The following is a 26,209-nucleotide window of genomic DNA, read 5'->3' on the forward strand; positions in this document are numbered from 1 at the left end:
GACGAATTAACTTTTTCTCGCCAAGGTCAGCCAAAAAATGTAATTATTCAACTCGTTTCATCAATTTCCTTTTGAAAGATTTTCATTTTCACAAGCTACTGATGAAGACAGTGTGACAGATAATTTGTGGAAAGCACGTGTGCCGTTGTAAAATATTTATTGACTGGTTATGTTCGTAATGTTGGCAGTTGTGTTGGTTAGGAAGGTCACCGCTGTAGTAGTTGTAGGTGACACGAAGCCAGGCGGGAGTTCTTTGAAGTTGTAAACCGCGTTTCCTATTGTTTCCGTTGACAATACGAGCACCAGGATACAAAATACGTTCATCATGAACCCAGCAGACACCTACAAGAATAATAATAATAATAATAATAATAATAATAATAATGACAATAATAGTAATAATAATAATAAGGATGAGCTAAAGTTATATACCGGTAATGAAAACGTGTGTGTGTCTAATATATGCTTAAACCGAAGGTATTTGCCATTAAAGGATTACATTAAGTTAATTAATTCTAAAGAGTTACGGTAAATGATTGTAGCTCAGTACGTCACCATCAAAGCTATTTTTTATATTAGAATACTCCCTCGCAAAATATGTTGTACTTTATTCAGTATTTATAGGTTAATGCATTTGGATGGGAAAATATGAACGAGTTTTTCGGATGGAAATACTGCATGACTTTGGGAGTGCAGTATATCCATCCGACAAAACGAGTTCATAATTTTCCCATACAAATGCAGTAACCTTTTTATTATATACTCATGTTCTTATTTACCTAAGGCTTAATTATATAAGCAAAATACACTACAAGAAACAAAGTAACTGAATGTATGCCGTATTCCAAGCTAATACACAATCACAGATTCATCATTACACAACAACAACATTATTAATACGCATATAACTCCGCCCAGATTAATTTCAACTTTGTCGCGCGGTAGACGTAACTTTCAAAGGAAAAAGGCCTTTTGGTCTACTTAAAATTGTGGAGTCATATTGTGAATGAATGAGATATGCAACACCTTATCCATTTGAACTGGAATGAATAGATTTTGTATCTTTGTGGATTTTACGAAATTTCGTGATTATGTACTGAATTTATTTGTGACAATTCTACATGAAATACATCGGATTCAAGCAGCGAGGGAGAAGCGTGTAGACATCTCAAGTGTGTTTCTATTTTATCATTAATGTTTGAAATCATAATGTGGAGCAAATATGAAGTCTTTCAATTGCAATTATTAAAAAGAATGGAATTTAATGTTTATTTCATTTTGAGTGCAGTAAGGAGGATATAAATGCAATTGGAATATAGTCGAAACTTCAGCAGCAGGGAGGGCGAATCCTACAAGGGTCTAGAGACCACCAAATGATAAAATAAGCCTTAAAAAAAGCTAATCCTACAACAGCACCGAGACAAAAAAACGCGACCCCCCCCCTCAACTTGTTGTCGCCCGCCCGGGGCTGCTCTCTTCGAGTTTCTCACGTTAACCATACAGTGTATCAAGTCCGATACGGTATCGTGTCCGCGGGTCGTGTAAATTTATTGTCACAAATCCGTGCTGGTTTCTTTGAGCGCGACTAAAGAAATTTTTAAATTTATTTAAATCCATATCGCCACCACACCAGGTTTGATGAATATTTCTCAGCGTATGAACATCAACTCCATTGAATATCGCAAGAAGATTACAGTTATCCCTGATTACTTTTGGTATTTGTGTGTAACGTTGAGTAACATAAATGACATCGGTGTTTTTATGACGACCCCGGGAGAATATCCTTGCAGGATTTTTTTGCTTGTCCAGCATCACATCATCATACACTACTAGGTTATTTTTTTCCCCGTCGAGGTCCTCAACGCTGGGAGCTTCTTCGATATCAGTGATAAATTCAACTACATCCTCGTCACTCAGCGCTTTTGCACTCTCATTAAAATCTTTTATAACATTATAGCATCGCTGATCGTCTACAGATGGTGCTACCAAATACAGCTTATCCCACTTCATCCACTTCATAATCAGGTTCAGCAACAACTGCGTTTTACCCGATCCTGACGGCCCAATGATAATCATTCTGACAGAATTTGGCAACACCGAATTATGCTTGATTGGCTCCCTTCGCCGCGTCGCAGAAAAGTCTGTAATTTCCATTTGTATACAAAGAATAATAATTATGGATCTATATTGTGTGAAGTGTCGGGCACGAACCCCTACGAATGATCTAACAACGGTTACAACAAAAAATAACAGACTAGCAACTTCAGGTACGTGTACGCGATGTGGCACAAAAAAATTTAAATTTCAAAAAAAAAACAAGGTGGTGACATTGCAGCCGCCCTCGGACGACTTCCAGGTACCCCTTGGGGAAAGTATCCCGGAGAAAAACATCTCCCAGGATACAATTACTGCGGTCCGGGAACACGACTAGATATCAGGCTTGACAGCAACGATCAGCCCAAACCCGGCGAGTATCCGATAAACGCTATCGACGCAGCGTGTCACATACATGATGTTGCTTATCGAAGTAAAGATCTACAAGACAGGCATATCGCGGATGTGAAATTAATTCATGCACTAAGCGCCATAAAAAATAAATCATTTAGGGAGTCACTCGCTAATTGGTTAGTAAGATCAGCGATGAAATCTAAATTAGCATTAGGCGCTGGATAATTAATAACGATGCAGACAAGTCCAAGGACTTCCAACGCTAGTGTTTCCATGCAAGCGATTTATTATTCCCCAATCGGATATTGGAGAGGTAACTCAGCAATTAATAAACTCGCCAACGCGGCATCAGTAACACGCGAGGCTGCCAAAAAATGGCTGTCAAAACAAGCAATATGGCAAATCTACTTACCACCACCTCGACAAATCAACTTTGCACATTTTGATGTTAGTGTGCCCAATGAAGTTCATCAGGCTGACATACTATTCCTGCCTCATGATACTGTCCGTAGAAAAATATACAAATACGCGCTAACAGTAGTTGATGTTGCCAGTAGATACAAAGAAGCAGAACCGTTGGCGACTAAAACAGCGTCCGAAGTCGCCTCTGCGTTTAAACGAATTTATCAACGAGGACCTCTAAACTGGCCACGATTATTACAAGTTGATCCTGGTAAAGAATTTCAGGGCGCGGTGTCATCGTTGACAAAGCAGCATAACGTTGTTATACGACGAGGGCATACTGAAATTCATCACGATCAGGCAATTGTTGAGCGATTTAATAGAACACTCGCTGAGAGATTATTCGGATACCAGTACGCGAGGGAATTCATTTACGATACGAGATCTCGTGAATGGGTTACAAGACTGCCAAACGTGATAGCCGCACTGAATAATGAAATTACCAGAACAACAAACATGAGACCTGTAAATGCAATCACAAAAAAATATATACCCCCGATCACTAAAGTGATTCACGGACATGTTTCAACGCAGCCAACGACGCTAGCGGGTAATGTCACCGTTAGGTATTTATACGAACCCGGCGAACTCGAAGGAGGAAAAAAAAGAGCAACCGATCCCACATGGAGTGTTACCACACACAAGATATCCAGCATAACCAGATCAACTGGGAGAAACGCAATCTACAGATTAGATTCGACTGCTCCTCAGCGTGGATTCACACGCGAGCAACTTCAGGTGATTCCCACGGATACACAATTACCACCTCGATCACTTAAATAACTGCAGCAACACCTCTGCGTCGATTACACTCAAGACAGGTCAGCATTACATTTTCACGCGTATGACCGAGATTGCTGTCTATTCTATCCACGGTAAATTGTCTTGGGTCGTTTTTCGGATACTGCCACAGCAATAAACAATTACAACTCGCACAGTGATTATTCTGACGCTCACGTAACGACAACACAGCGTTGATATCCAGGTTAAACTCTCTATTATTTTTCTTGTCGCTTTGTCGGTAACTGTCTAATTTTTTTCTTATTTGATCTTTTTGCGTTAACTCAACAACGGCTGACTTCGTTGACGTATCTAATACAATTCTTCGTAACTGAGCCATCTTTCTTACTCTGGACACGGCTAAATAAACTAAATTTGACCATTCGATGCGGTCATCAACGATCCAAACAGTTGTATCAGAAATAGTTAATCCTTGTGCTGAATGAATCGTCATAGCATATCCTAGTGTCCACGGTGATTTATTTATTGCTAATGCATCTTCGACCGCATCGACGTTAACTGTTACTATATCATTCAATACTAAATTTTGTTTCTCTGGTTTTCCGGGAATATCAACATCAGTATTCTGCAATCGTGTATCATCTGGTCTATAACATAACGGCACTTCCAACGTTGGAAATTTCTGCCGCTGTAACTGAAATAGTCGCCGCTGAAGTGTATCTCTGACTGATTTTCTACTTGCAACAATTAAATCATCTGGTTTCCACGCCGTTAAAAAGTTATCAAATGAAGTCTCTGGAATTATTTCACGCATTATTTCACATTGGACTTTATTGGTTTGTAGCCTAATTAGTTTTTTAAACTCCTTTAATGTGTCATCAAGCGCTCTGATGTCATCACGCATTTCCTCGTAATAATCAACAAACCCTCTCAACCATTCGTGGGGAGATTCGCCGACAAATGGTGGTGGTTGACCATGATCGCCGCACATCACAACTGCGGTATTTTTCGTTAACAACCACGTCAGGAACCGTTGTAATGTATCCAGCGGCACAGTGTCTATTTCATCCCAGATGATTTTCTCCGGGATATACTTCGTTCCCATTCGCGTAGGAGTCCATGTACCGCCGCTGTATTTGAAAAAGCCGTGATAAGTGCAGGCCTTTACTCCGCGTTGTATCATTTCTCTGGCAAGTCTGTGTGTTGGTGTTAGCACGACCAAATCAGAACCGCGAAATAGTTCGATTGCACGAGTTGTCTTACCACAGCCTCCAGGTCCGTTCAAATAAACTGTTCTGTGTCTAGCAATTGGATCGTACACAGAAGGTCCCGATGAAGGTGTCCATGACATCCCTGTTGATTTCCGATATTCATCTTTAATTTCGACATCAGCTGATGCACAGTACGAGTGCAACTCTTCCTTTTTTACTCGCCATGTTCCCCATTGATCATTAGATGTTGGCAAATCTAACACCGTTAAATCGTCTTCGTGAATATAAAACGAATCTGTCGCAACCCTTGCCACGAAGGGAACTCTATTCACCATCGACAGTAAATTCATAGAAACATAAGCCAGCATAGAGGATCTCAAATGAGTATACTGAGCTGAATCACCGTCTATATAACTAACAACTGTTCCTAATCGTTTTCCGTCCGGGATTATTATGTCCTCGCGGGAGCAGAATGTATCTTTCGCAGTAGTATCAGCGATAATGAAATTTAATTCTTCCTCATCCATAATTAATCGACTGTGATGTCGTTTATGATCATATGCTCCGCCTTGAGTAAATTTACCTATCAATCTTCGGCCGAGATCTTTACAGTTGCGCTCTTCCTCGGACGTGTCCGCAGTTGGTAACCAAACTGAGGTTTGTTTTGAGTAACAAATAATCCCCGTACTGACAGTAATAGATTTTAATATTCCTTTATCAACCATAAATCGCAACAGCGAAAACGGTACCCATTTCTTTTCGTGGAAATGTCTGCCAAACCAAGCATAATTAATAGGATGTAACCGTGTTGCAAATTCGAACGATTCCACGCGAGCAAATCCAGTCAGGTCAAAATCAGGTAAAGGTCCGTTAATAGCTACTCTTGTCATTAAATTTGTGGGATGTCCAAACCGCGCAAAGTATTCAGCGCATTCACCACGGCCAAGAAAACTTCCTGGATAGCACGCAATCATATCCACCGATACCATATTATCACTAACAAATACACTATTCCATAAACCGCCGTGTCCGTATTCGATGCAACTCTGCTGAACATTCTCGAGAAAACTCTTCATGGTTGGTTTCCAATTATTTTTTTGTCGTGCTATATGTGCGGCAACACTTGGAACAGTAAAACAATTAGTTAGTAATTGATCAACTTGCTCAGTTGAATATTTTTCTGTGAGCGCTTTCATTTCATTCTGTAACTGTGCAGTTCTATATATTTCTCCGTTCGGGGTCACGAACTGGTCATAATCACCAACTTCAGAACTTCTAAACAACCATACCGATACCGGATCGGTTTTACTCATTTGATAAATACAATCAAACATACCCGCGGAATAATACCTTATAACACGATCGCGTGGAAATATTTTAACTGATTCCGTCCAGGCGTGGCTGTTATGATCAATAATTGTTATTGAAGCTCCACTACGGTTGTATTTCGATTTATACAATTCCTCGCCTGTTAGCGATAATACCGTTATAGGAAATCTTAATAATTTTTCTAGCGCGGCAACATCCTTAATTGACGCCCCTACATCTTTGACTCGATTAGCCCATGTTGTTATTTTATTTTTTCTGATCTCAGTTAGACCATTTCCACGTGCTGCGTTTTTAAAATGTTCCATTACTCGCTCAGCTACACAATTTAACACCACTGATGTTTTCATTGGCGTGAGTTTATCTACACTTGGTTTCTTTATCGGATATATTCCGTAAACGACTGCAGTTACTGGATACGATCTGGCGTAATACGGTATATCAACCCCCGTCAACATTCCTGGTCTAGAATTATTGCTCAACAAAATAGTTTTCCTTTTAATGTCAAGGATAGGATCATTTTTATCACGGATAATCCACGTGTCATCGTCGTTTTCGTTGACCACTTTGACAATAAATTTTATCTGCATGAAATATCTTCTATCGTCGAGATACCCAATTATGTTACGCGCGATTGTATCGTTCATGGTAGCATCAATGATAACGCTCGCGTGAGCGATGCTAGCATCGCCAAAAACTCTTCGAGTTTCGGGGATAATTTTATATGTCGACCACACATGTGCGGCACCATCACGACGAAACTCTTCCTTGGCATTCTTGATAACACCAAGCAGTTCCTTTAACTCTCTTCGTCGTACATCGCCGGTTAACCGGTCAAGATCGAATCGAGAACCTGATACGGGTTTTATTCTGGATAGTCTTTCAAAACTCATTATTATAATTACGACAAGTATTTAAATAGACAAATATATTATATAATGAACCATTGTTGCTGGCTTCGACTTAATTCATCAACTCCGTGTAACAAACCCTGCAGGGGCGAATACTGCGGACAACACGCCCAACAAGTAAGAAATGGAAGTTTAGGACCAATACCGTGTATCCGATGCCACGTTGGAGTTAAAGGAAAAACACAATTATGTGCACGTTGCGGTGGGAAACGATACCGCGAGCTTAAACGATATTATACTAAAAAAAATAATGTTTCCGCGGTTGATTTTCATGAACGTGATTACATAAATAAATTTTCAGACAAATTATGAATTAGACAAATGATTTGCTTATAGTATAATGAATCAAGAATTTGTTCCCGAACAAGAATTTGTTGCACATCCAACTATTCCAAATTATGAGGCAAACCGAGATGGCACGGTGCGACACTGCACGCGAAGACGACCAGTTGGTACAGTTGATAATGCTGGTTATTTAAGATTTACTGTTACCAAAGGGAGGTATTTATGTCATCGTTTCGTCTATGAATGTTTCCATGGAGTAATCGAGCCGGGTTTTGTCATTGATCACATTAACGGTAACATACTTGATAACTCCATAAACAATCTTCGCGTGGTCACTCAGAGCAAGAACTGCCTACTGGGTAACACAGGGCGTTGTAAAACAGTTGCAAGAAGAGCTATTAAATCCACAAACGCAACCGGTGAAGAAATTGTATTCCAGTCAATGTGCGCCGCTGGTAGGTATTTCGGTATTTGTCCACCTGCTGTACAGCATGTCGCAGATGGGATCCACAAAACAGCATTTTCCAAGAAGCTCAAACAGAAGATTTCATTCTGTTATATAACTCCGCCGATGTTGTAACCCAGATAGAACTCTTCGAGTTTACAAAAAAAACAAAAGCATGAGCGATGTTGACATCGCCAGAAACGTTAACGTTTCTCTCTGGAAATGCTTTGCATTTCTCGTCCAAGGAACTTCTCAGAAACGCTAGCGTTTTCACGCATTTAAAAATATAAAAATATATAATAATATGAATCACGAAAACATAAATGTCATAATTGTTGAACTCGAAAAATTGCAACAGCGGGGTTTTAATATTTTACTAGACACTGAAACAATTATGTCAGATTTTGAATCCTTGAATGAGCTATCACGGTCCGGGAAGAACAATCTCCCTGCCAGATATAGGTTCATTAAGGGTTTGCAAGATCGCATTTACAAATCACTTGCCACGATAACGTCCAATCAGATATCTGAATTTATTCCACTGTGCCACGCAGTTGAGAAGATCAGGCTTGAATTGTCATCCGAGTATGAGACTCGAAAATTAATTAACACCAGGGTGAGACTGTTAAAAGGGTATATAAAGAACGCGGAAATGCCTACAAATACTAGTATTTGTGACGCCGAAGAAGTATAAATACCACCGCGTGCACGCCAGCGTGGAAATGTCGAGTTGAGAAATTCAAGGGTAAAAAAAAAGTGTATTATTTTTTTTTGCATTTCTCAACTCGAAGAGTTTCTCTGGAAGTCCAAGGGACTTCTCATGCTAGCATCGCTCATGCAAAGCATTTCTCATCGATGAGTGTTCAGGATTTGCTTGAGCGTTTCAACATCAATACAACAATGAGAATAGTTCATAATCTGTTCTCGTTGACACCAAGCTGTGATCATATGATTTTGCTGTAGCTGTGTTAATTGTGACGACGTTAACAAGAAGTCTTCGTCGCCGTACACGTCAACGATTATTCGAACGGGGAAATACTGTTCTGGGAATGTCTGTATTTGAAATGCGGTTTTTATTGCCTCGTGAAGAATTTGCTTATCATGAATATGAACTCGTGCGTGAATGTATTCACACATTATATACAACTGTTTTTTTTAAATGCATGAGAAGTCCCTTGGACTTCCGGGGAAACTCGAAGAGTTTCAGGACTTCACCAGTAAGTTCACCGAGATTGTCTCGCCACGCAGGTCCAACAACCCCCCCCGTTGGTCGGTGAGTTTAAAATTTATCGTTGACAACCACGGATTATTACACCGCAGATAGACCACATTGATTGGTTCTTGCACAATCAGAAAACCAGGGGGGTCTCTTGGTGTAAACGTATACAGGATAAACCCCTGTTGGGCCGTCGTAGTATCTGATGCGCTGTAGCTACCGTCGATGACGTCACATACAAGATTGACCGCGACCACATCTGTGATATTTACGATCCCGGGTGAGATGTGTCTGCCATCGGATGCTGTACTGTTGTCGTGTCTTAAAATAACAGGTTGTGGTTTTATTTTCGTGTACGCGGCAGAAATATCTTCGAAAGATTCCTCGATGAGATCCTGGACTGATTTTCGTAGCGTGCGCGCGTTATATCCAGGAAGTTTAAAATCTGGAATATCCTTCACGGGAATACCAAATCGGGCTGCAAAATTCGATCTTTTTTGGGTTCCATAATCGCCTTTGAGATCCAGTAGATGTTGAATTACTTTTTGATTTATAAATTCCATCGTGGATGCGAGTTTGTTTAGTTTTTCTATGACGGTGATAATGTTCGTGCGTGGTTTTGTTATATCAGAGATATAATCTTGAAAATATACTCGCAACAGGTCTAGCTGTTGTTTATGTGCTTGTTTGATCGGATTAAAAAAATGAGCTTCTATGTCTTCTGGCTGGTAATTCCGGAATCTCCCATCTTCGAAACCTACCCCTATTATATCCAAGGGGAGTCTATCTGATGTTGAAAACCGGGCTTTGTCTGATCGTAATTGATCTGGAAATAATAAATGCTCACCGTACACGAGGTCGTGTAGTTCTTCCTTCGTGGTCTCGAAATCCGATTTTTCAGGTTTTGGTGGACCCGGTCCGACCTCGGGTCGTTTTTGTGGCCATCCTAATACTGTTCGAAGAGAGCTGCTATAAATATCCACGGCGTATCCCGGTGTTGAGATTTCAATGACCGCAGACAGCGTTGGTTCGTGCGCGGCTATAGATATTTTGGCTTCCTTGCCGGTGATTCGTTTTATTTGGCGTTGTATCTCCGCGTTGATTTCTTCGATCTGATAACTCCCAGTGGGTAGCGTAATTGTATCCCAGTCGAATTCGTCAGAGTCGGCTTTGGTTTTCCACGAAAACACAAACGAATTATTCGGCTGCTGACCGGAAAATGATTCCGCTCTGACATTAGGCCAGCTGTGATACGCACTGAGCTTCGACAACGCGATTTCGTTCACGGCAATTGGAGTTGGAAAATTAATGCTGAATTCTGGTGTCGTCGAGGACACTGAGATCATTGTGGTCCTTACCGGTGTTGTGTTTGTGACTATTTGTTGAAGCAGTTCCTGTGGCGTTGCCATCAGTGACATTATTTATTTGTTTAGTTTTCAAATAGTCATTGTACACATCTGACATTAGTTTGAATTCAGAATCTGATATCAACGCGGCGTCGCTGGATTGCACGTCTAACGATGATGATATCAGCGATGATAATTTCTGATATGCGGTCGTGGCTGTATTTAATTTTGTCGTGTAATCGTGTAATTTTGTGTTAGCACACGAGGATATTTTTTTTGCTATGATGCCGAAAACTCCTGCTGTTGCTGTAGCAGCGGAAACAGAGATCGTGGCAGCGACTACTGCAGTCACTGGAGTGACCGCTGATAGTATTACTCCCGCGGATGCAACAACGGCGGATACTGAATAAACCATAACGTCTAACACTGTTATACGTCTGCGGTATTTTTTTACTTTTTGACTGGTTACTTCGATGACAGTTTTTAACTCAGATTGCCACTCACGGACTTGATTATACCGATATTGTTGAGCATCTGGAAATGTTTCGGATTTCAACGTTGACATTATTATTTAAAATCGCCGGCGATTTTCAATTACGCGGTAACCAATTGAGGCGTTTCTGCGACGAATTCCAAACACCACCAGTAAGATGTTGCGGTTAATTTCTTGTCTGCGGCTTCAAGTATAAATATTTCTTCGGTTCCGCTGTTTAGTATTATAGTTACAACCCCGGAATACTTATCGGTGGAATGTCTCCAAGGATATGTTGTGAAGATTTCAAATTTAGCGGCTGAAAACACAGACAACCTGTACACGCCAGTGACCGTTGCTGTGTATTTGATAGTGTTGTTTTGTTGTGACCATGTTGCGAATCCCGATGATACCGTGAATACGATGCTGGTGATATGCCCGGAAGTAACTCCAGTGGGGACTTTAATCAAACTGGTTTTGTTAACGATCTCAGGAATACCCGATACTATATTCTGCTGTGTTTGTTTGATCGTGTTAATGTTATTTTCTATTATCTGAACCTGATCTGAAAAACTTTTTTCCGTTCTGACTACACCTAACCGGGTATTAATCTTATTGATATCGTTGGTGTTATTAGTAAGATTTGGTATGATTTCAGAAAGTTTCGTGTCGACGACTGGAGGATCCCCAAAGAACTTATCCACGGCCTCATCAGTTTTTGAGAAGTTTCTTCGAAGTCTTGTAAACGCGCCCACGTGAACATCATACTCTGCGCGCAGCGTATTTAGTTTACCGTTGACGATGTCCACGTATTGTTTGTTTGACGCATCCTGGTCGGATTCGGGATTTGCTAACGCGGTTATTTTGTTGCCGCTCATGCTGAGTTCACCGGTCATTACGTCGCCGGATTTTATTACTTTATCGCTGATTAGGCCAGCAACGAGTTGGTACTGCGTGTCGACGTATTGTTTATTTGCGGCATCTTCGAGACCTTCCGGATTTTTTAAAACGGTTATTTTGTTTCCATTCATGCTGAGTTCGCCGGTCATTACGTCGCCGTCTTTTTTCACACATTTATCAACACCTTTATCAATACTGTCTTTGATGCTTGCGATTGATATATTCGAGTCCTTGATCCGGCCGCCATCACTAAATGCAGCGAAGTTATCCTTGGTAGCTCCAAGAACTCTGCGAATTATGTCATTGAACTTAATGTTGCTCGTTCTTAGTTTTCCTTGCTTGTCTTGGAAAATAGCAACTTCATCTGGGTCAACTCCAGCTATATTCAAAAGATTATCGACTTCATCTCGGGTCGCATATTTTGAGAGATCAGCATCTGTGCCAGGTTTGACTTTTCTTGTGAAAGGTCTTCCGTAAATATCCACCATTATTCTTATTGCTGTTTTTCAAATGCGTGAGAAGTCCTCAGAAATCGGAGATTTCCAGGGACTTCCAGAAATGCTAAGCATTGGAAACGCTAGCGTTTCTCGATGCGGTATATTCATACACTACTCGATGCGGAGACGTTGCTGGATTTCTTGAGATTGCATCAAGAACATTTAAAACCTCGTTTCCACAAATGGGCGGATCAACTAATGTTTGTGTTGGTAGCGTCGACTGCCACACTGGAACATTAGAAAATCTGCTGTTGAGAGTGCGAGGCACTCCGCGGACATACCTGAGAAACTCAGTTGGCGGTGCTAAACCGTACGAATCGAAATAGATAATTCCACGTGGATCGATCGCGTAAGCAACCCAGTGAGTTCCCGGACCGTCTTTGTTGTCGAGATTGATAATGCCAGTTTCTGGATTATTCGGCCGCGTCGGTAATTGATCTCGCATGAATACTCCTCTGAAATGTTTTATACGCAATTTTTTAACAGCATCGAGTAAATCAAAATTGCTCAACGGCGTTAGAATTTTTTTGGATACCATGATGGTGGAGTTCCTGGTAGTCTTAGACCGCGTCCCTTTTTTTTGTATCCATTTCCGGTTGCTTTCTTTAGTGCCATTCCAGCTGCGGTTCCAACTGCACCTAACGCTGCAGCTTTTGCTACGGCGGGTGCTGCCGCGGCAATCAACGCCGGTATTGCTGCGAGAAGAGGAAATATTCCACCGGTTTTAGTCATGTCCTTGATAGCTGCAGCAGAGAAATCAAGTCGGACACCGGTTTTTGCTGTTAGTGCCTTATTAAAATGTTTAAGCTGAGTATTAGTCAACGACAATTTGTTTGGACCACCAGTAATCTGATCTCGTTTTAACGTTATTGATGTCCCGCACGTGCTTGCGTTCTTCGATTGCAATTTCTTCGTTTGACCGGAAGTCAAGGTGACATTCACGTGATTGTATGACATTATATTTCAAAGACTGAATTTAATTAGGTTACATATTCTCGACTGGAGCGTCAATGACTCTCATTCGTCCGCCAACACCTTCCAAAAGCATTGTTTTGTCGGAGAGTATGACAGCAATCGCTCTGTAACCACCAGCAGGAACTACACCTACGTGAGCTTTGAAGTGTATATCAACGACAGATTGTTTGGTTAGATCAAGATGTTCCAGCGAAAAGTAATAAATCGGATACAGCGTTTTAAAATCCAACTGTGATATCTGTAGACCGGTATCAATATTTTGATCACGCCCCATAAACGTCATCAGACGGTGATACGCACGTGCGACCTGATTTTCTTCAAAATTTATATGAATGTCTTCAGATGGTTCTTGATGTCCGTTTATTCGCAGCGAAACCTCAGTGACGTCACAATTATCAAATACCATTGAATTTTCTTCTCGATTGTTTAATCGTTCCATTCCCTGAAGTGCAACGAAAATATGTCGCGGTGCTGATACTCCCTGTTGTGATGCTATATGCCACGTAAAATTTCCAAGAATGTTACTCTGAAAACTATCTGTTGTTGTTGTTAACCATGATAACAGTGATTTACCGCCTGTATCCATGAAAGAGAGTAGCCGTTGCTCTTCAGTGATCGATGGAGACATCACTGGCATCCACAACGCAAGCTTGGATAATACTACTTTACCATCAGCAGCACCGGCTTCACACCAGATAGCGTCATTGCTGGTGCCATGCCTAACAAGTACAACTGCATGCTTGGCTCCAAAAATAATCTTTCTGACATTTCTGCAGAATCCAAAGATGTGAGACAGCGGAATTACGCATGAGAATCTTCTGTTATTGCCTGATAACATTAATTTACGCGTAGCAAACCCCAGATTGTAATTAGGGTTGTGATGAACTATCGGCCACACATCAGCATCAGCGTTATCGGCAAAGTTTCTTGGTCGTCTTACAATGCTAGATCTATGATCCGGATGATCAGAATTGTCCTTAGCAAACATCATGGTCGGACCAGCTGATCTGGTGTAATCATCTGAGTATCGTGCTAATCCCAAGATTGTTGTGGCAACGCCAACATTATCCTGAATCGTTTCAATCTCTCTCCCGTCAATGCTGTATGAAGCACTTTTGAACAGCGCCATGATGCCATTATTAACAAAACCAACTCGAACACCAGCATCGTATGGCGCATTAGCGGGAACATTTGTTACAATTTCACCCGTGACTTCAAGAAATGCTTCAGCGGGCAAGAAATATCTACTTGTATCCTGAACTCGCAATTCAATTCGCCCCGACTGATTAGGTACTGTTGCCTCATAAGAATAATACTGATAATCGCGCACGGACTCATCTTTGAGTATTGGTGAATCCACGTCGAACGCTGGGTCAGATACACGTTTGAACATTATATAAAATTATTGTCTTTTAAAACGAAATCCACTTCCTGATATCAAGCTCGTATTTATTTGTTCGGGTGTTTGGGTTACAAGCTCTGCAAGTTTTTGATTGGCAGCCTGATTTATTACTTTACTGACGTCCGCGGGCATAAGTTCAGTGCTTGGTAATTTTACTGGCGGTGATTTAACAGTTTTTGGTCTGCGAATTAACCGTGATAGTCTATCCTTGATTGACGCGAATGCCTTCCCGGCGAGATCACCAACAGATCCAAGGGCTTTATCCTTGATAACATCAATAGCTTTCATCGACAATTGTTTTGCAATCGGTAATGCCTTAGGGGCTATTCTTGAAAACAAACCAGTAATTGTATCACCGAGACCATCTCCGTAGGTTGCTCTGTAGACTGGTAATCGCGAGTTCACTACGCGGACTTGTAGCACGCGGCCGTGTCCGGGTTGAGAATTGTGCACGATCATTTTATTTAATTATTGTTTCTCTAACTAAATTTGCTAGTCGCTGTGGTAACCGGCTGCGAGTTCATCAATAAGTCCCCGGTAAACGCCGATATCCATAATGCCACGCTGAAATAGTCTCTGACAGATATTTGCGGCTTCATTTATAATTTCCCGAGAGTTGTTTCCGGCACGCCTTCCTCCGATGAGAACTTCCAACCGTGATACGTCATTGACGATATTATCAGGGCAAGTAATGTGACCACCAAGACCACTACCTGTAGCTCCAAAGAGGCCAAGATCTCCGAGAACATCACTGCCTTCATCTGGACGCTTCTCTGGTGGCGGTGAATAGGGAGGAGGAGATCCTTGTTGTCTACTTTTGTCAATTTTCTTCATTGCGCCTATAAGTGCTGAAAATTTTGAATCGTTAGATTTAACCGTTTTCTTGTCGTAGTATATACGATACGCCCACTTAACAAAATTGTAATCAGCCGTGGACTTATATTTCTTGTTTAAAACTTTTTCTTTGTTGCGTAAACCCTCTAATATCAATTCAGGTAATTTTTCTTCTGGCGTATTTTTAAGGAATTTAATAAAACCCGGATCAAATCTCGCAGTTAGTTCAACAATTTCCTTTGCTGGTTGGGGTGTAGCAGCTTCGGAGACTTCAGCGACTTCAGCGACGGGTGGAGGCTGAGCTGCAGCGACGGGTGGGGGCTGAGCTGCAACTATGTCAGCCGGAAGATCTTGTAAAATCTTTTTTGTTTGCTTCGTTCTTTTTGCTATTTTTTGAGTCAACGGGATAATACCCAACTTTTCTCTCTCCTCCTCTTTAATATCGCCCCATATTGCCTTTTCAGCGGCTGTTGCGGCTTTTTGTGTAGCTGTTGTAACGGGTTTAAATAATTCTTCCGCGCCAGCTGCAAATTCGATTTTTGCTTCTTGTCTTGCTTGTAATTTTTCTCTGACACTATCACGGACAGGAATAAATTTTTTAATTGCTTCGAGTCGTTCTCGTGCTAGTCTAGATGCGCGAGATTCACCAATATTTGCCATTATTTATTTGTCCATGATTTAATTCCCCCGCACGGATTTGTGACAATAAATTTACACGACCCGCGGACACGATACCGTATCGGACTTGATACACTGTATGGTTAACGTGAGAAACTCGAAGAGAGCAGCCCCGGGCGGGCGACAACAAGTTGAGGGGGGGGGTCGCGTTTTTTTGTCTCGGTGCTGTTGTAGGATTAGCTTTTTTTAAGGCTTATTTTATCATTTGGTGGTCTCTAGACCCTTGTAGGATTCGCCCTCCCTGCTGCTACTTCAGTACAATTTCGGAATGTGTAATCAAGCTTGAGAATCTATGACATCGCTCATGTCATTCGGATTTGCAGAACTAAGAAAGTACATTTTGAGGAAATTCAGGATATTAAACTTAGTATATTTTTTGCCACTCTTATTACCAGATAGAGAAGACAGTTTATGCCTTGTCAGTTGCATGTTATTTGTAGGTACCCAACAACTTTATAAAATCTAGCGTCTATCGCCCGCCTAAATACGAAAGAGTGTATTAAAAAAAATTAACGCGGAATGTAGCAAAGCACCTGCTATGTGGCAGTCCACGAAACATCTGTTTTAATTCATTATGAAACAAATTTAATCATCCGAAACGTAAACCACATACTACGTGAGTGTACATGATTTTTCGGATGTAAATACTGCACGAACTTGGGAGTGCAGTATATCCATCCGGCAAAACGAGTTAATATTTTCCCATACAAATGCAGTAAACTTTTTATTATATGATCATTTTGTTTTTCTGCCTAATGCCAAACTATAAAAACAAAATACACTACAAGAAACAAAGTAACTGAATGTATACCGTATTCCAAACTAAATACACAAGCGCAGTTTAATCATTACACAACAACAACATTATTAATGCGCATATAATTCCGCCCAGGTAAATTTGAACTTAGTCGCGCGCTCGACATAACTTTCGAAAGCAAATGGCGTGTCTAGTTAAAATTGAAAATTGGAGTCATATTGTAAATGAATGCGCTTTGCAACAACTTTTCCATTTGATCTGGAATTAAAAGATTTTGGTATTATTGTCGATTCTACGAAATTTCGCGATTATGGACTTGATTTATGTGACAATTCCACATGAAATACATCGGATTGAAGAAGCGAGGGAGACGCGTTTTGACATCTACAAATGTGTTTGATTCTGTCATAGAAGGGGCCCCGAGTGGCCGAGTGGTCTAAAGCGCTCTCCATTACGGATCACTGCCATCTCACCTCTGTCTGCGTGGGTTCGAGTCTAGGATTCGGCTAACGTGGGTATGTGAGAAAACTCGCCGTAGCTTCTCGTGGGTCAGTGGTTCTTCCCGGGGTTTTCCCGGGTTCTTCCTCTACCATTAATACTGGCCGCCATGCATAGCAACAACAACAACAACTGCCATTGAATGTTTGAAATCATAATGTGGGAAAAATATGAAGTGTTTCAATTGCAATTATCAAAAAGACACTATGGAATTTAATGGGGTTTTTTTTCCTGTTAGGTGCAGTAAGCAGGATGCAAATGCACTTATATTCGAAATTACAGTACAGTTTCGAAATGTGTAATCAAGATTGAAAACCTGTGAAATGGTTCATGTAATTTGGGTTTGCATAACTAAGAAAGTACAGTTTAAGGAAATTCAGGATATAAACCTGTAAGTATATTTTTTGCCATTCTTGTAACCAGCTAAAGAAGACAGTTTATGCCTTGTCACTTGTATGTTATTTGTAAGAACCCTTTCTGGCGTCTACTGTATCGCTGGCCTAAATCCAAAACATTGGATCAAAAAAGTTAACGCGGAATGTGCCAAAGCAGCTGATATGTACCAGTCCACGAAACATCTGATTTACTTCATTCAAAAACAAATTTAGTCAACCAAAACGTAAAGCGACTACTACGCGAGTGTACATAATGTGTTTACAAATCAACAGTATTGGCGTCTGCGTCCACTGTTTGTTTACAATAGAAAGTAGTTCCTTTACGTACGTGAATGCAATATGAAGGTGTGCAATATCGTAAAATACTGAACGATTCTGACAATGTAAAGATAACAGAGAAAAATATGAGCATATAATAATTCAGATGACGTAATGTATAGTCATAGAACGTCGGCACTTGATAATAAAGTGTACTGTAACACGTGTAATGGCCGCAATCAAACATAGTATAATGGGGTCAAAGTGAAGTGTGTGCTGTCCTAAAATAAATCCCTGTAGTTAGCCAATCAGAACTCAAGAATTAGCATATGATGTACTAAAGACATGTACCTACCATGTCAATCACCCGTAAGTAACCATATGAGAATACAACAGCATTTGGTGGCGTTGCAACGGGGAGCATAAAGGCGAAAGAAGTGGCTATGGCCCCTGGGAACATTAGATACATCGGATTGACATTTAAGTTGCCCGCCTTCCAAAAGAAAGGAAGATAATACCATGAATAACATTTTGAATAAATATTAAAAGACCTAACTAGTGACTAGCTCAAAGATATTTTGAATCAAACAGAGTGGAAGTAATAGGTTGATGTAAGTTTCTACTGAGTTTTTTTTCTGATCAGGTGACATTGAATCAGCCTAAACGTTACATACATACATACATACATACATACATACATACATACATACATACATACATACATACATACATACGTACATACATACATACATATGAACTTGAAAACGATATATGATACTATACTTGTTCAGTAAAAGAGGGAAATGGACCCATTTCATTTCGATCTTATAAATTATCTGCATGTGTTCAAAGTGAGAGAGAACATGATTATCCATTTAAATCGTTACAATCGAATGTAAATAAGTCAAATTCCTTTATTTTCCTCTCTTAATCTATGTTGCGTATATATCTCGTTTGCAATGAGTTCTCTCACTCATATGTTTAGATATTGCGTTTTCTTTACGTTTCTTTATATTTTTTTATATATGTGCATGTGTATATATATGTATGTATGTATATATATATATATATATATATATATATATATATATATGTTTATGTTTATATTTGTGTATATGTATATGTGTATGTATATGTGTGTATGTATGTATGTATATATGTATGAATATATGTATATGTGTGTATATATGTATATATGTGTGTATATGTGTGTATGTATTCATATATATGTATGTGCAGATATGTATGTATATATATGTATATGTGTATATATAAGGTACTGTTAAGTCCATTAATGTCAAGCTATGTTCCTATCTGTTCTGTATAAACGAAAAATTAACTGAATGAAATCTCTTCTGAAGAGGAAATAAAGTCAGTCAGTCAGTCATACATACATACATACATGCATGCATGCATGCATGCATGCATACATACATGCATACATACATACATACATACATACATACATACATACATACACACACACACATACATACATACATGCATGCATACATGCATACATACATACATACATACATACATACATACACACATACACACACATAACATTCATACATATATACATTCATACATACATACATACAGACATGCACACAGAAAGAAAGACAGACAGAAATACAGACATACAAAGGAAATAATAAAGAAACAATTAAGATAAGGAAGCATGAAAATAATTCCCCTTTCATCAATTGATTGCAAGACAAAATCTTACGCCTTATGCTGTTATTGAATGTTAATGCTTCAACTTTCAAAATATTGCTTTTGCCAGTCATTCAAATTATTCATAATGTGATATATGATGTCAAGGAAGGAGAAAATACAATTTACCAGCTTCGCTAGAATTGGCATCATCAACGTACACGTGGCGGTGTTACTCGTGACCTCTGTTGCTGCAGCCACGATAGAACAAAGTATCAAGTTCATGACCCATGGCTCAAAGTCACTGAAAACGGACATTTTATCTCCGATCCAGGCAGATAGTTTGGATGTCTACAACATAAGGTTATCTTTTAAAAATCATGTTTTTCCGCATTCTTTCAACCTGAAAGCATTACACACACATGTAAATTTGTTGATTCTGATTATATGCTTGTAAATGATTCTATCTTTGAAATCTTGCCTACCTGAAAGTTGGAATAAGTATCGAATGCAGTGTCGCAATTGTTAAATCACTCATATGATGAACGCAATATAAAATATTCAAAATAGGTTTCTTCTACTAAAAGGTTTTTTTAAAGTGCAATAATGTATTCAACTCAGAATCAGATATTGGTAGAGGTTGTCGAAAGCAAAGTAATTACTACGGCTGAATAACAAAACGATTCCCTTACACCTGTATATTTTAATCTGAATGAAATCGCCATAAGCCTTCGGTTTTCATGGATATTTAAACATCTTTCTGTTTTACCTCCGCCGCAGATGCCATCGCGAATCCGCCGCCAAGAAGAAGAAACACTCCCCACGGCAATTTCTCGTGCACGACGGACCAATAGAGGAGCGGTTTAGTTCTCTCTTGCCGATCTAGACATGGTGAAAATTACAGTTGTCACAAAGAAATTCATGAAAATAATTAAACATTCAAGAAATGAACATAAGTAGTAAGTATAATGTAATATTTTGACTATCCTTGAATTAAATTAATAAATATGATTTGATGACGGTGATAAATACTAATGTCATATTCCCAGAAATTCAAATCCCATTTCTCCCGATTTATCCACTAATCTTAAACTACTGTACAAACAAAAATTAAAATTATACGAGCATTTCTTTTCGCACTTGTTTTCGTCCATGTATTAATAAATAAATACATCGAGAAATATTTATAAAAAAAATGTCTAGAAATAATGCCTGTTTGATTACATATTTGAAAGGTTCAAACGTGAGGGAAGCTAGTTTTATGAAAGACGATCAATCAACAGAATAAAGTTCTTACATTCTTTATTTCAAACATAACAAGATATACTCCAATGTGTCCGGAAATAGAGAGATACACAGATTCAAATGATGATATAGTTTAAATAAGCAGCAAAAAAGATAATGCTACAATAGAACCTTAAATGATAGAATGTGGAAATAGTTTTCTCCAAATGAAACCAGGAAATAACTTGTAACCATATACAACTAACACAATAGCATTCATTCTTGTATGATATGAATGACTTTGGTTGTGTCAAGGATTGACGAATACAGATTAAAAATGTCTAAAAAATCTTTATTACTTACGAATTGATACATTTAGAACACCAACATTTAAATCGGTCAGTCACATTTTCAAATTTCAAAAATACATTTTGAGCACGACCACTTTACATTACAATAAGGCAGGTAATCCAGTTCTTTTCAAACCGAAACATTTTAATGAGGAGAAGACATGACTTTATAATAATCGAAAATTGTTTATAATAAACAAGATGTTCAATTTTTTAATAAAATAACAATTAGAAATATTTTGAAGACTAAAGGAACAAACGGTACAAATGTATATATCGTTTTCAAGGAAAGGAAATATGATTATTTTATTGGTAGTTCTATAAAAAATCAAACCATGTGTCATTAAATAAATGCCATCCCAATTAGAGACGTTTATAGAATAGTCAGTAATTGACAGTGTCAATAAAACAAAGCCTTTGTAATTTTGAAAGACAACGAGTTTCTGGAACATGATAGATGTGAAAAAGATATAGCACATCGGATGACAAAATAGTTAAAAGATTAAAGGAGACTAGAAATCAAAATTTTCGTTCTACGTATGTAATTCTCTACAGATTTTAATTCGACTGTCATGTTTATAAATTAAATATCGTAAGCGGGTAGTGATTTTATTGCATGGAAGATACCACGATTCCGTAAATTGCCGAGTTTTTCCGAGTTTTAATGAGACGACTGATCACGTGGTACCGTGACGCAATACTAGCCAGTCCTCGAATACAAACATAAACATTGGCGAGCGAGGCAGACGGAAGGAGACCACATTTGGGTTGCACATTCAAAACTTGAATCTGCAGTCTGATATAATAGTTTATGTACTGTACTTGTCAGTGCTAAAAGAAATTTTTTAGGCACAGGCCCCGGGCTGGTGACTTAAATAAACTCAACCCCTGACTGAAATTCCACAAGCCCGGACAGTTCATACCTGTCAACTCTCAAGCCGGGAGAAAAACCTCCCGATTTTGGGGGTATTTCCTCATCTACATCCCGATCTCGTAATATCTCTAAATTTTTCGCAGACAAGTCCCGATTATTACATTATGTCTGTCAATTTTCATTTGTCAGAAGAAAAAAAACCCAACCCCAAACCATTTATAAATAGATATAACGTATGTAATCCACAGTCTAAACTGCCACACTGCAGACATCGTAGTGATATGCCTGAAAAATTGTTAAAGCTACGTTAAAAATTCAAATCACACGCACACACGTCTAAATCCGGTACTGGACAAAATAATTAATATCATACAACAGTTTTTTTCTTTTTTTCTTCTTTAGTAAATAGAACGTGAAAATTAAACATTATTCAAGTAAATTTCAGATGTTTTTAAACAACTACGACAGTACTATAGTATAAAAAAAATTAAAAGAATAAAATTGTCACCAATTAGCTTAAATGAATGATCACTGTGAAATTTTCTCTGCAAACAAAATCGCATCTCCATTTCCGCCAAAGAAACTCGGCCAGTTAACACCTGACATTCCTCTACCGTATATGTAAAGTTTAATTATCATGATTAAATTACAAGGAATAAAACAAAATATACCATGCAGTATATTGTTCAGCAAACAGTGTTACATGCATTAAGACTTAAACCTGAAGTCCATGGCATCGTAAGTAACAACAAAATAGGCATCGTTTATTTTGGCAATCAATTGCTGGTGCTTAAACATACACACACTGTCGAACATGGTTTCTTTGAAGTATGTCCGAAGGGCAATCCTTTTCACAAGATCAATGCAAGGATAAGGAGTTATGTTCATTAGTCACACCGGCTTTATTGTTTGCGTACTTAAATCAAAACTTTAGCTATTTTGCAATTTAGCCAGAGCTGACCAGAATATGCAAAATGGGCTTGTCCTGGGGGAATAATGAGGCGTATCACATGGAGAAAAGGTACGTCCCATGGGCGCTCGCACATCGGGTTGGGGGTTGGGTCAATAGTCCCCCCCCCCCAGTTTCTATTGTCAGCCATTTAATGAGACATTATTAATAATCACACAGATATTGGAAAAGGAAAAGTTCATTAAAAACTATTACAGATCAGCAAGAGAAAGATACTCTTGAAAATGTCATTAGATGATTTTAATATGGAGGATAAAAAGGAAGAAAAATTAAATAAACATTGTGAAGTAACAAAGGATTGTGACGACAACAGTCCTAGTGTCAGAATTGCGGACTCCATATATAACACATCTGCTAATGTGACTGTGCCTTTGGCATACGTGCAGAGCATGGTTCAAGTGACACATCAGTCACAAAGTGTGCATAAAATATAATGTACAAACGTCAAAACCAACATTCACCATAAAAAAGACATACATGTCGACATTATTATGTGTATTTAATTTAATTGTGTGTTTGTTAGCTTTTTAAAAATTATTTCATTACATGCTCTCGTAACGTAACATTGTATGCTGGGCCTAACCTTGTCCAAAATGGAGTTCATTTCTGCTTGACCTGATTGACTTTGTTTTTATTTTATTTGTGTCAACAACTAATACAAAGCTAAATTATTCTTACTGTGTGTGAGCTTAGTATCAGGATTACTAATAGAAAAAGGCAATGTGTTTATTTGGGCCTAAGGTTTGGAATTTGATAAGCATAATCCAGGTTTTAGCTTTGATTTTTATAAACATAAGGATCATTATAGAAGGTTATTTTCCATTACGTAATGGTTTATTAATATAAAATACTAATTGTGACCTAAAGTCAAGTAGATAACTATATAATCTTCTAATTGTGAGGACTTAGTCATTCGGACTTTAACATTTAGCACCTTCAAGCTGACTTTTGTTGTGACCACCTGGGCGGAATTTCATGTCTTCACATTTTTTTAATTCATGTGATTATTTTATGGGAAAATACAAAAATTTTCTCTGATACAATTCTTAGATAAAAACATTCACTGGAATTTATACTGAATTCAAACCTGGAATTATATTACTGTAAATGTTTACACAACAACACTCTATAAGCTATAACAAACACGTCATCGCCTTCAGTTTTTGGATTTCATTGGGATTTTTACTGAGTTTTATTCAGGACTTTAAATTACTTGGACTTGTGTGTGTAATTCTTGGATTATTTTGTGATTTAATTCACAATACCGTAAGTTTTTTTTGTCTTCTTCTCCTTTTAACTTAATATTACAAAGCTTGCTGTCTTTCATTCTTTTCTGTTATTTATCTTAAGAGCATAGACTCGTAACAGAAAATTAAGGCCTCGTCCGTAATACGAATTTCGCAAAAATATTTTAGAAAACATTGTTTTTGAAACTTTGATTCACCTAGTTTTGAATTTTTCTAAATCCCAGGTATTATTTCACATTTTAGAAATCATTAGTGAAACCAACAAGCTTTTTACAATGAAATCTAAAGTGGATATCTTTATTTCAAATGAAACCGAGGAACAATTAGACGTCTTGGAAAAAAATGAATTGCTTCAGCTTGCCAGAAAATATGATCTTTCTGAGGCAAAGGCTTCTTTCTCGAAGCTAGAAATAATAGACAATTTCACCTATATAGGTGGAAAATAATGTTTTGGATAAACGTGCTTTGGATTTGATTAGTAAGTCACTATCAGAACTCTAACATGAAAGTAAAGGAAATAAAATTAAAGTACAAGATGAAATTACAGTTAAGAAAGCTTGAACTTCAGAAAGAGAAAGATGAAAAACAATGAGCAATTGCAGAAATAGGAGAGGCAAATGCAATTACAGAAAGAAGAAAAAATAAAGCAATTGGAAAAAGAGGAAAGAGAGAGAGGGAAATAGAGTTGAGGAAGAGGAGAAAGAGACTAATACAATTACGGAAAGAAGACAAACAAATATAATTGGAGTTACAGAAAGATGAGAAACAAATGCAAATGCCAAAAGAAAAGAAACGAAAGAAAGAGAATTACAGAAAGAGAAAAATAAGAAAGAGAATATAAATTTAGATTAAAAGAATCAGACCTGACAGGCGAAAAGCAATCTTCCACTTTACATACAAATTCAAGTTGTAATGTTTCCAAGAATATTAGGTTAATGCCCCCTTTTATAGAGAAAAAGACGTAGATAAATATTATCCTCATTTTGAAATAATTGCTGAAAATTCAAAATGGCCGAGAGATCATTGGACTCTATTATTACAGACTGTACGTTTTGGCGACGCCCAAGATATCAATGTTTCCCTGTCAATACACAAAGCGGTGACTATGATCTGGTTAAAGAATGCATCGTAAGGAGGTTCGAGTTAGTCTCTGAGGCTTATCGGCAAACCTTCAGGAACTATAACAAAAAAAGTAGCTGGACAAACTCACGTTGAATTTGCAGTGAAAGCGTTATTCGATAGGTTGTGCTCAGCCAAGAAAGTTTATCAAGATTAGTAAAATCTCAGACAACTCATTAGTTGAAGAGTTCAAGAATTGCGTCCATAGTGACGTTACGATTTATCTTGATGAATATCAGGTAGAAACGTTAGAAAATGCTGCTCGTACTGCTGACGTGTATTCCTTAGCTCATGCAGTTTCTTTTTACAATAAGTATTCCACTCAGCAGTCTTATGGTAAAAACGTATTTCAGCCTAATTCGAACTCTTCCAAATTTCAATATGGCACAACGTTTAGAAACCAAGCTTCTGATAACATTGATCACCAATTCTTATCTCTTCCTACGTGCACCTATTGCAAAAGGAATGACGCGCTATTTCTGATTGCTACAAATTGAAAACATAAGCAACATAATCAAGATATACCTATTCCAAATACCCTTATTTCTAAGATGTCAAGGTCATAGTCATGTCTTGAAAGCAATACATTTGTTGGGTCTAATAAACCTCAGCCTGATTATATTATGGAGAATTATGAACCATTCACTTCAAAGGGTTATGTATCAGTCTTGGGTGATTCGGCCAATCATATCCCTATTTAAATTTTTAA

At 38.4% G+C, this 26,209-nt stretch overlaps 1 protein-coding gene across 1 annotated transcript in view; it reads right to left on the bottom strand.

Annotated features, from left to right (window-relative positions):
- Positions 1–140: 140 nt before the first annotated feature.
- LOC149776789 (Na(+)/citrate cotransporter-like) overlaps positions 141–26,209 on the bottom strand; it is a 68,730-nt gene continuing 42,661 nt past the window's right edge. The window contains exons 11-14 of the mRNA XM_089941479.1: positions 20,486–20,598; positions 19,906–20,067; positions 18,413–18,550; positions 141–342 (exon numbers count right to left, since the gene is read on the bottom strand). Of these exons, the coding sequence (XP_089797605.1) occupies positions 157–342; positions 18,413–18,550; positions 19,906–20,067; positions 20,486–20,598 (599 nt within the window). The 3' untranslated portion in view covers positions 141–156. The remainder of the gene's footprint in view (positions 343–18,412; positions 18,551–19,905; positions 20,068–20,485; positions 20,599–26,209) is intronic.

This window comes from Sinohyriopsis cumingii, chromosome 18 (assembly GCF_028554795.1).
Source record: "Sinohyriopsis cumingii isolate HCF-2022 chromosome 18, ASM2855479v2, whole genome shotgun sequence".
NCBI classification, from domain to species: Eukaryota; Metazoa; Mollusca; class Bivalvia; order Unionida; family Unionidae; genus Sinohyriopsis; species Sinohyriopsis cumingii.